This window comes from Thunnus thynnus, chromosome 10, assembly GCF_963924715.1.
Source record: "Thunnus thynnus chromosome 10, fThuThy2.1, whole genome shotgun sequence".
In the NCBI taxonomy this organism is placed as follows: domain Eukaryota; kingdom Metazoa; phylum Chordata; class Actinopteri; order Scombriformes; family Scombridae; genus Thunnus; species Thunnus thynnus.
In genome coordinates this window covers 2,565,475-2,577,997 of record NC_089526.1, presented here as the reverse complement: position 1 = coordinate 2,577,997, position 12,523 = coordinate 2,565,475, and the positions used below count along the sequence as shown (strand labels likewise).

Here is a 12,523-nt window from a genome sequence, read left to right as displayed (position 1 = left end):
CCAGAAGTATCCTCAGACATGCTACAGAGGGGACACTTGTTGTTTGAAGGTGTCATCGTGTCTTTTTTCTTGTTTTAACATCAAAGTGAATGTTTAGGTCATAAAAATAGGTTAAAAACAGATATCAGATTGTTTTATATGCATTATAAATGGACCATAGATGTTACTGCTTATGTAATTGTGATTAAAAATACATTTATCAGTAAGATACAAACTGTTTTTCTTTGTCTTGGAGCAGGGTGAAAGTAAACAGTGTATTAGTAAGCGTGTTTCAAGAAGTGATGACTGTTTTATCATAGTTTCAGTCTTTGGTGTCAGTGCTAACTGCCACAACCTCGCTGGATTTCAGTATGACTGGACTGCTGCTGCTGCTGCCATTGAGACACACAGGAAACCTCAGCCAGAGCCCTGTGATTGGATGACATACCACGTGGTGGCAGTGATAGTAGCTCCTTATATGGCGATAAGGACTCTCTCTTTGACTGGAGCATCGGGTTTACCCTGACTGCTGTTTCTCAGAAACAGAAATGTACACCATGTTCTCCCACAGATACACACCCTCCTTCCTTGTCTATTGTCACTGTATACACGCTGCATGCCAGAGGCTGTCCACACTCACACATTATATTCACAACTATTTTAACTGTATCCATGTACTTAGAAGTAGTTAACAGCCTATTTAAAAGGCTATTTTTAGAGGTCCGGTGCAGACAGAAAAAAAGGGGAATTTATTACTATCATACACCAAATTCTGTGGCCTGAATTTCAACTGTATTACCACTGCAGATATTCTATCATTCTTTATCACATTTTGGAAGAAGTATTTTGTAGTATTTTGATGGAGTCACTAATTGTAAATTGTAGATTGTAATTCTATTTTAGCATACAGAGATATGTGACCCATCAGAGGGGATTGACCAAATGAAAAAGAGCACAGGGATGAACAGATACTGACATATAAGGCGTAAAGGCTCTGCAGACAGATTTATAGGCACACACTGTAGGTTATATTATCACGTGTCACAATTTGTGATCGTTTCTGTATCATCTGGGTTATTTGTGTTTATTTTCAGCTATCAAAATCTGTGAGGTTAGCTAAATACTGAGGTGACACAGTTTTGGTAACAGCTGCTATCAAAATAAAGCATGCTAAAAACATTAAAAAATGGCAATATTGCCAAGAATCTCTAACTGGGTTGCACAATGTGGTGCAACACTGGGTTTGTTGTCGGTTATAGTTGAGACATAATCTAATGATTCTCAGCATGTGTTCTGATTTCAATGTATGTTTGTTCATATACATGTGCTTGAACGCTTGAATAAATAAAATGAGAGGTTATTCATAGGAGGTCCAACGTGATTTTATGTTTCGCTAATGTAAAAAAAAAAAAAAAAAAGTGCTTTGTTTGTTTTGCCTGGACAGACAGTTACGAGTTATGTAATGTCCATTTGGAGGAGCAGACCAAAGCCGGAGCGAGGTCAGGTTGAGGCGGGAAGTCAGAACACCGGCAAAACACCGGTAAGATGCGTTATAATTCATGTGTTGCGTGTCAAATTTGTGAATAAGTTGGTAAATATATAAATAGCTGATGTGGTTATTTGTTGCGTGGATAATACATAACTGTGCACATTATTTTGGTTTACAAACCCCCCTCCCCCCCGCAGGCTTAATGGTACAGTCTACAACACGTCACCCATTGTTTACAAATCAACTCGGGTTGTTGGTTACTGCCGAGCGGCGTGGCGAGAGCAAGGAGCGGCCCGGCAGCTCTCATTCATCCGACAACAAAAACACTCTGAAATCGAGAAACACCTCAGACACAAACCGACAGAAACCCGCCAGGATGCCGTGTCGGAAGGAGAACTACATCTTTCTGGAGCAGTCCGTCACCGTCGACTCCAAAGAGGTGGACGCGCTGGTGACGAAGATCGGCGAAGCGCTGCAGCTCCACAACAACAGCGGCGGACACCAGAAGACGGTGTCCGTGTCTATGTCCTGCCTGCACGGGCTCACCGGCAGCAGCGCCGGCGGAGTCAAACCGGCGGCTCTCATCAGCGGCAACGCTGGAGCTCCTGGAACGCAGAAACGCCGCGGCTGCTGCATGCGGCTCCGGGGACACCGGGGGAGCAGCCGGGCAAGCCCGTATCGCATCCCCGGATCTAGCGACCAGGAGTGGGACCAAATTAAACCGTGGAACAAAAATAGGATGAACGTGGAGGATGACGACCCGCACCGGTTGCTCCAGGAGTTAATTTTATCGGGGAACCTGATCAAAGAGGCCGTGAGGAGGCTGCAGTTCTCCGCTGCGGACTGTGGAGATTTCCCGCAGGCGGCGGCGGACAATGTGCCGTGCTGATCTCCATCCGGATGAACACACACACATAAAAACTGAGACTATACAGTCACACAACGGACATTTTCAAAATAAATTTAACAGGACTGGTAGCTATGTTTTCTAATTTCATCCATTTTCATCGATTTGTCCGTAACGTCTGTTACGTTACGTCAGCTAGCGGTTAGCTAGCAGTTAGCCGAGCTAACGAGCCGTGTTGTTTATGTTTGAATGTCTCCTTGCGGGTCGGACGTTAGCGGGGATGCAGTGGAGATACGAGCCACCAAACACTCACTTTACCGACCTTTTTCATTATTGCATTAGCCAGCGAGGAGATGTTTCACGTTTTCTGACGGCTAATGCTACTATTTTTAAGGTGTAAAATGAAAATACACAGCACAACGGAGCATCTGTGTGTGTGTAACTCTGTGAATCCTGACATCCTTTAAACAGCAAGTCTTCTTTTCTAATTGAAGGTTGGCAGTGAACAATGGCAGGATTGTATGTGATAGTTTTATTTACCACTGCATCCCTGAATTTGTTCATGTTGTGTTTTTTTTGGAGGGGGGGGGGGGGGGGGGGGGGGGGGGGGGGGGGGGGAGGTTTTCTCATGGCTGAAGTGTAAACTAGCCATTCCTATTATTGCAGTGAGGGAGGGGGGAAGGGGGGGTTAGTAGTCCATTTTGTTTACAATCTTTAATGCTGGGTGTTAAAAAGACGCTGCACAGAGAAGAGAAAGGAAGTGCTCCCTCCCTTTTTATTTCATCTCATTTCACTGGTTTACTCAACCTCAACCAGACTAACCAGTGAAATGAGCCTCATGGTATCATAATAACGCTGATATTTCAGCCAGAACACGGCACATGATTTGATCCCAGGGTCTCTCTAGACCACACACTTCATCTCTGTTAAAGGCAGCTCCACATTTCTCTTGTAAACATTTTTTTTTTCTAAGGGGAACACAGTCATCAAACATGTGGAGGAGCAGGGAGGAGAGGGGGGGGGGGGGCATGGGAAAGAAGACAAAACACGCCCTTTTCCCACAGGGCTTTGGGTGATGTGTAACTGTTTATTTGTAATGCTTTTTGGGGGTGGTGGGGTGGGGGGGGAGGTCGACCGTCACATGACAACACTTTTGTGGTGCTCTTCACCTTTTTGGGAATTCCGGACGAGGAGTTCAGTTCGTTTTTTAAAACTTGTTTTCTCTCTGTGTAAAGAAGAATCACCTCGACTGCTTCGTAACGAAGTATCTGATAATGTTCCTGAGTATTCAGGGCCTTTTTTTGTTGTCTTAATAAACACAGTTTGTTTTTCCAAACTTCTCTAAGAGTTTTATTGGTGACTCGAGGAGAGATCTCTCCAGAAACTTCTCTCACTTGTTTTGTATTTGTCAGTATGTCAGCCTTGTCCTACATATTTTTCCTGAAAGTGTGCCTTCCTCCTGCTGCTTCCTCCGGGCCTGTGAGTGTGGGCAACGTGGTCTTGAAGGACACATGCTCATTATCAGCCTATAAATACCCCCCCCCCCTCTCTCTCCCTCCCCTCCTGGCGGATCACAGCAGGCAGGCATGACACCAGCGGTGAAAAACATGTTTTGCTCCAGTGGCCTCGCCTGCTCGCTCAGGCCGAGCCGTGAGCCAGTCAAGGTCCTACACATTGTTTATGGCGGCTCCCTCTGCTGTCACTGCTCGGCTACTGAGAGAGAGCGTCCGTGTGTCGTCATCCGTCACAGAGCGGCGGATGGAGCTGACGGGGCAGCTGACATCATGCTTTGGGTCTCTCTGGGTGGATGTTTGGCCTCCAGATAATCACGACACAGACAGATCCTCATTCAGACTCGGATCACAGGTCGAGACTGAACACGCTGCGGGGCGGATAGATACACAGACCGCTGCTGTGTGCCAGGCCTGGAAGAGATTATGTCACTAATAATGACTCTCTCCATTATCCATGAATCTGTCTGTTATTTAGATGGAATTGATAAGAAAGTAGAATGAATGTAGAGCTGTAACAATTAGACACTACATTTATTTGACACAATGGATAATATAACAAGCTTTTAAAATACAACACATTGTTAAAGATGAAACCAGTGGTTTCCAACCTTTTTGTCTTTTGACGTCTTACAAAAAGCAGTGTGTAGTCGGGGTCACATTTCACATGTCTATGAGTTGTTAACAGCTCCACCAAATAGTGATTTTTCCCTCTAAACTTCTCACATGCTTTCATTTCAATAAATGTTCAAATGATCCAATATTTCAGCAAAAATCAAAGATTAGAGAAAAAGTTCACAAACTGAAAACAGATTTGTGTATCAGAACTTTGTTTTTTCTTCTTTCCTCTCCCATTAATCATCTCACCACCCCTCAGATTTATCTGCTGACCCTTTGGAGGGGCCCGACCCCTAGGTTGGGAACCACTGGACTAAACTAGCTAACTATATATAAAGTAGTGTAAACTAGCTCCACCTCCAGCAGCTACAACAGTAACATGCTGCTCTAACACTGATGCTTCACTATTAATAATCTAATGATGTCATATATAATAATATATCAGTCAGAGGGACCAAACCACTACTTTTACTGCAATACTTTAACTACATCAAGCTCATAATACTTATGTACTGTTATATTCTGCATTGGTAATACTTCTTCCACTGGTTGCCAACTATTAAATTAATCGTTGACTATTTTGCTAATTGATTAATCATTTTGAGTCATTTTTTAAAAAAAAAAAGAACATTTCCAGCTTCTTAAATGTGAATATTTTCTGGTTTCTTTAGTCTCTGTGACAGTAAACTGAAGATCTTTGGGTTTTAATCACTGATCAGCATTTTTCACCATTTCTTGACATTTTATAGACCAAACAAGTAATGTGAAAATATGACAGATTAATCAATAATGCAAATAATCATTAGCTGCAGCACCAGATGAATACACATCACACGTTCCCAGTGCTCAGTGTGACGGACCAAACCCTTAACGATTAATTACTAAAATAATAAATTGATTACCAAATTTGTTGTCAATAAAATTTTTCTTTGACTAATCAATTAGTTGCTCTAATGTAAAATTCCGGTCAGAATACATTAATGCAGGAAGATCTTTTAAAATATATATATATATAAATGTATATGTACTATACCTGTGTGTTATTGATTTCAATCAATCATTTATGAGAAAGTCAGAAAGTGAAAAATGTTAAAAAAATGTATATTTTAAAAAATTACAATTCCTCAGAGTCCAAGCTGACGTCTCACATGACCAGAAAGCAGCCCAGAACTCAAAGATAATCATATAATCATATATATAATCAGTTTATACGAAAGTGAGAATGTTTAGTAATTTGAGTCGATATAAAACTGTTAGAGTCATTTTTGTGTTGATCAACTAATCTCATAGGATTTCTTCAATAAATATGATATGTTTGTGCTTCTGCAGATGAATGCAGTCATAGAGCTGCAACTATTTTTCTTTAATTGATTAGTTAATTAGTCTATAAGATGTCAGAAAGTAGATAAAAATGTCCAAGATGATATTTTCAGATGTTTTGTTTTATTCAACCAAACATCCAAAATATATTCAGTTTACAATCATATAAAACAGAAGAAAGCAGCAAATCCTCACATTAGAGAAACTGCAATCAAATGATCTGATGCTAAAAAGACTGTAAATGTGTCAGATATCCACTTGATATGACTAACTCAGACTGATGAAGCTGAATAGAAGCTTCACAGAGACTTTTAAATGACTGTGTGGACACACTGTGGATTTTATCCTCCATCACTTCCATTGAAAGCACATTTGAAGGATCTTTTAATATCCAGTATGAACAGGAGGAATGATTACATTACTGTTACTATGGACACCTGACTGCTGGTTTAAGACACCTTGATGTCCTTCGATGCTGAAGCATACAATCATATTTTAGAGAACAAAACCAGCTCTGTGAAGAAATGTGTTTCCCAGTTCATCCAACATCTTTAGGATGAACTGGAACATCAACTGGGAGCTGATCAGTAAAGCTCTTGTGGCTGAATGGGAGCAAATCCCTGCAGCCAAAATATACTGCGAGGCCTGAAACCAGGAGAGGAAGGTGAGAGTGTCCACATATTTTTGGCCATGTTGTGTATTTTGCTGCAGGCTGGAAAAAGAATACATATTAAAAACGTGTTATTTGATATGTTACAAAGCTCAAAATCTTCTCTGAAGTTAAAAAAAAAGCCAAAATAAATCAATAAGTTGTCATTTTCTTGGTGAACATTTAACATCCATCATGAGGCTCAAAATTCATCCATGTCAGACAGACGGTTGAAACATTTCTTGTTGTTTTCAGTGATACTTTTTCTGAACACATGTGAATTAAAGGAAACTGTTGTCATCTCACCGCAGAGAGCCGCAGTGTGAATAAGACTGGTTGTGTTTCAGTGTGAATGAGCTCGTCTCCGTGGGCGGCAGCTTTTCTTTCTTCAGGTCGGCCTCCCACGCGGCTCCACTGACGCAAAGAGACACAAACAGAAGATTAAAAATAGCTGCGACGGTATTTGTGAGATCTTCTTATTTAAAAAAAATACAAGGTGACAAAAGCTTTTCTGTATCAAAACACGTCATCTTTATATTTGGCCAGACAGACCAGACAGATCTGTCTCTACATGGACAGATGTGTCTCTACATGGACAGATGTGTCTCTACATGGACAGATGTGTCTCTACATGGACAGATGTGTCTCATATTCCAGTTCAAAGAGCAGCAGAGATATGAATCTGCTGTCCGGGTGTCCGTATGAACAGTGAGTTTCTGATCTGCTGCTACGTTATGAAGCATCCAGACCTCTCAGGTGGATCTGGATCAGGTTCTGCTTTCTGTCCCCCAAAGTCAAAACTAAACCTGGAGGAGCAGCGTTCAGTTTTTATGCTCCAGAAAACACAGCTGAACACCAAACATGATGGTTAATATCTTACACTGTAACTTTTATTCTCCTGTTTCTTTCTATTTCCAAATGAAACACTTTTTAATTGTATTTAAATGTCTTTTTACGTTGCCTTGTGTTGCTTTTATAGTCTGTCTTGATGCCTTTTATGCTCCATGTAAAGCACTTTGAATTGCCTTGTTGTTGAAATGTCATATACAAATAAACTCACTTTGACCCCTGTTCATACTGGATATTAAAAGATCCTTCAAATGTGCTTTCAATGGAAGTGATGGAGGATAAAATCCACAGTGTGTCCACACAGTCATTTAAAAGTCTCTGTGAAGCTTCTATTCAGCTTCAGCAGTCTGAGTTAGTCATATCAAGTGGATATCTGACACATTTACAGTCTTTTTAGCATCAAATTCCCTCTTTGTGTTTCCTCGGACAGTGTTTCCCTGTTGAGCTGCAGGTGGAAGTATAGTAACAAAAAGACTTTGGCACTAAAAAGACTGTAACGTGGAAAGATATCTACTTGATTTGACTCATCTGGACACTGAAGCTTCATATTAGCTTCAGATAAACTTTCAAATACATTTTTGTCCTCCATCACTTCCATTGTAAGGTCATTATGAAGATCTTCTACTGGTCAGTATGAACAGGAGGAATGATTACAGCAAGAAAAAACAGGTTTTACTGACTGTTGGTTTAAGACACACTTGAACTGTTGTGAACTCAACCTTTAACTTTTAGTTCCTCAAAATGGACACAAATCTGTCACATTTGGACACCAAATGAGTAATTTAACACTCAGAATTTCCACAATACATGCAAGTGATTCCCCGTATGTGAGGTGATGAATAAACATGAAACCACATTTGTGAAACCAACTGTTTTGTTTGTAAGAGACAATAAGTAACTCTTATTTTATTTCATCCTGTATGACCACGCTGTCATTTTGGTCTTCATCTTTGTCTATTCTGCATCTATTTCCTGTCTGTCCTGGAGGAGGAATCCTCTTCTGTTACTGATTCATAATATTGGGGCTATATAGATAAAAAATGACTTGACTTGCCTGCTAACATTTGCTAATTAGCACAAAACACATAATACAGCTGGGGCTGATGGGAATGTTATTAGATCAGCGTTGACATGATGGTGACTCTAGAGTTAAAGTAAGATTCATCCTTTTGATGAAGATGTTGAGATATTTTACTGGATAAATGCTGTTTGATGAAGAGTCCAATGATGAACCAAAGTGTTTAAGATTCTTCTTCTGCATATCTGTATCAAATTAAATAGCAATTCATCTAATAATTCTTGTGATATTTCACATATATGTGGACTGACTGACCGTCTCGTGAACAAGTTATTTCACATTTCTGCATATCTTCTTTCCTTTTATGATTTAATGTTTTTATAGCCTGTTGCACTAATAGCATTAAAATGACACGCAGTCAGTTTCCTGTTTCTCTGAAGGTAAGAAAGGTTTTGACGTCCACTGAAGACTGAAAACCAGAGTTGAGGAGGAGGTTTGAGTTTCTTTTCCTCCTTCAAAAGAAACCTTCAGACTCAGTTTACACTCAGACGAGGTCAACGTGTTCTGGATCATGAATGAATCATACAGTGAATGAAAAGGTGTTAAGCTTGTTTGTCTTCTGGGCAGGTCTGTTATATCACACAAAAGCAGCAGAAATGTGCGTCAGCAGTTGTTGTTTGATATTTAAACACAGATTCATCATTTAAAGCTGCACTTAGAAAGGTTTTTATGAAACAACCGCAGCATGAAAAGCATCTCGTCCTTCACCGGTGCGCCGTATGGATTCCTCTTGTGTGTCACTGCTCCCTCTGCACAGGAAGTGACCGGCCGATCCAAACTGGTCAGATCCAAAAAATAGAGACCTGAGTTATCTGGTTAACTCTGAGGAGTAAAAAAATACAGACGAGGTGAAACGTCCAACAGCTCCGATAATAATAATACTCACAGCCTTTTGTCAGATCATAACCTGAAAAATAAACATTGAAACACCCAAACAAAAAAGTTGTCCTAACAGATTTAACATATATATTTACAGTATATATATATATATTCAAAGTTTTGATGTACTGACACACAGCATAAACATGCAGTAGAGCACAATTATAAGAAAACACGTATCTGGTTTTGAAATAGATTCTGATGTCGCTCAATTTGCTGCTGTTGATGAAAAACATCCAAACATAAAATATGTATTTCAAGTTCTCTTGAGAAATAGTGTGTTTGGACGGTTTAAAGTACAAAATATGTGAAAGTAAAATATTAACCCTTTCATGCATGAATTATGATAACCTCAGTCAGGATTTTTATTCCTCTTTAGGCATGAAAAAAATATTTGAACTTCATTTTTTTTTAAACCTGCAGGAGTTTTTCACACGTCCACTCAGGTGGACATCATGCATTTGAGTTTTCAACTGAAGGAATATGTATTTAACAAACCAATCAATACAATTATACAGTATTTGAAAACTATAAAATAATATTTATTTTCAAAGCTGTTAAACTAATGTTTTAACATATTTTAACATTCTAATACTGCTCAGTGCAAAACATTGAACCTTGTTCCTGACTCCTCAGCCTCTCCCCTCTGTCTTACTGCATTTATATAGCACATGAGCTACACATGACTTGAAATGCAGAAGATCCTTCTTTTCTAATCCAGACATTCTTTTGAGGTGCCAGGCATTCACTCAGCATCCTCAGCTCCCTCAGCATCCTCAGCTCCCTTAGCTCCCTCAGCATCCTCAGCTCCTTCAGCATCCTCAGCTCCTTCAGCATCCTCAGCTCCTTCAGCATCCTCAGCATCCTCAGCATCCTCAGCATCCTCAGCTCCCTCAGCTCCCTCAGCTCCCTCAGCATCCTCAGCTCCCTCAGCTCCCTCAGCATCCTCAGCATCCTCAGCTCCCTCAACATTCTCAGCATCCTCAACATTCTCAGCATCCTCAGCTCCCTCAGCTCCCTCAGCATCCTCAGCTCCCTCAGCTCCCTCAGCTCCCTCAGCATCCTCCGCATCCTCAGCTCCCTCAGCCCCCAGCATCCTCAGCATCCTCAGCTCCCTCAGCATCCTCAGCATCTTCAGCATCCTCAGCATCCTCAGCCCCCTCAGCATCCTCAGCTCCCTCAGCTCCCTCAGTATCCTTAGCCCCCTCAAAACTGCAAGCTACATTCTAATAATATAAATCGATTTACAGCCAAAAAAGTTACTGCAGATGAAGTATTTTCAAGAACAACAAAGTTGCAGTAATAGTATAATTGTAGTTGAAATATAGCGAGGCATGATGTCCAACTTAGTGGACAGATGATTAATCGTCATTTTCTCCCAACATAAAATCAATACTTGAAAACTTTAACAATTGTATTACTCTTTAGTTGTTACTTGATGTTACAAAATGTACCTGCAAGGGTCTACTACCATAGAAGGATTGGCAAGATATTCCTGAGCTGCTGAGCGTTTCCGGCCAGCCGGTGGCCATCTTGGTTTTGAGAAATTTGTGTTGCACTTACAAAGGCTGGCCAATGGATGGCAGCGTCTGGGACGACACACTAGAGTCCACTGTGTTGGCTGATGTGCAACTATACCATCAAAACCCATGCATATATACTGTCCACTGTAGTGACCACCATGCATGAAAGGGTTAAAGTATGTAAACTTAGCTTTGAGCAGAACTTTTAATACAATGTGTACAGTTTGAGATTTAAAGTACAAGGCACTAAAGGTTTTTATAGGTTATATATAATGTATATTTTACTAATATTAGATTAGATGTGTTTAAGCTTGTGTTTACCCTAAAATACTCAGGGAATTTATTGCTATGTCCATTAAATTTCCATCAGTGTTTTTTAATTTCAACTTCAGCTGTAAACAAATATTCATAATTCATAATAATGAATCTGAAGAGTGATGAGTGTATGAGTCTCTGCTGCTGGTTTACATCACATTCAGATAAAACACATCAAACTCTGCAGTGTAATGACTGTATGTGTCCACTAGAAGGCAGCATGACAACAGGACAGAGGAAACCTTCAGTCCACAACAGGAAGCTCCCTCAAGATTTCACTCCTGGTCTCAAACCAGTTACATCAACGCAGCTCCTGGAGAAGACTCTGTGTATGTTTCTTCATTTTAAAACAAGAAAAAATCAAACTAGACTGAGTCAGTGATGATCAAATACAGTTTCAGAGCAACTAAATTCAGTTTCAAGTTTACTGGAATTCATTTCCAAACTAATAAATTCAATTTCAATTTATGCTTTTCATTTTTTTTTTCAGTTTTTAATGCAATTATTCATGTTGAGCAATTCAAATTCACATATGAATGATTCAAATTCCGTTTCTAGTGACATATTTCTACCCATACAAAGGCTGACAAAGGAAAAATCATCATAAAGTGTCTCGGTGAGATGATGGAGCCCCACGAGCCTCCATGACAGCTTCACTGCTCCTTGGCTCAGGTGCTTTTAGGGGGACTCTTCCTCAAAACGTTCCCTCCTTTGATGATCTGAAGGTGGTGGAGAAGGCTGTCTCACATGTCAGTCCCAAATCTCTCATAGATGTCCAGTTGAGTTGAGATTAAAAAGGCCACATAGCACATGATTCACATCATTTTAAACACTCATCAAATCATTTAGCTCCTTGTGCCTTATATGGGATTTTTTGTTTCATCGTTACTTTGCCATTTGTCTGAATATATTGAGGCACATTTATGATCCCCAGGCGAAGACTCGTTCAGATTTTGATGCCATGAACTTTCCTCCGATGCCTTCAGGACACATTTTACACGTTCAGACCAACAACTGGTCGGCTAGAAGAGCTAAATCCTCAGTATGTTTGGGTTTGTAAGCTGCTGAGAAAACATTTTCACCAATTTCCATTAAGGTCCATAAAGTAGCTACTTTCAATAGTTTTATTCATTCATGTTTTTTATGGAAGTAAACGTGTGAGAAACAATTACATGACAACTTGGCAAACTGCATCTGCTGATGAAGATCAAGTGATATGATGGAAAGATCCAGAACAGCAGTTAAATTCAATGAGGCTATTCAGCTCTCTAATGATAGAGTTTGGGCACTTTAAACAGGACATATTCTGCACATTTATTCTGGAGCTTTACTGGAATATATTTGCGCGTTTACAGTTAAAACTCCTTATTTATCTTATATTGACCCTTTATGCAGCCGGAGCAGACTGAAGCCCTGGTTTTTGACTTACAGGGAGCATTTTTACACATGTTCACCTTTGACCATGT

The 12,523-nt window shown here is 40.2% G+C and overlaps 1 protein-coding gene across 1 annotated transcript; it reads left to right on the top strand.

Moving 5' to 3' along the window:
• The first annotated feature begins 1,713 nt into the window (after nucleotides 1-1,713).
• On the top strand, nucleotides 1,714-3,651 carry gbp (glycogen synthase kinase binding protein). Its single transcript, XM_067600396.1, has one exon. It carries the CDS (start codon nucleotides 1,845-1,847, stop codon nucleotides 2,355-2,357), a length of 513 nt encoding a protein of 170 aa, XP_067456497.1. The 5' UTR covers nucleotides 1,714-1,844; the 3' UTR covers nucleotides 2,358-3,651.
• Nucleotides 3,652-12,523: the final 8,872 nt, after the last annotated feature.

Excerpts from the sequence above, each read along its gene's own strand:
- gbp (XM_067600396.1), top strand. The coding sequence starts at position 1,845 with ATGCCGTGTCGGAAGGAGAACTACATCTTTCTGGAGCAGTCCGTCACC.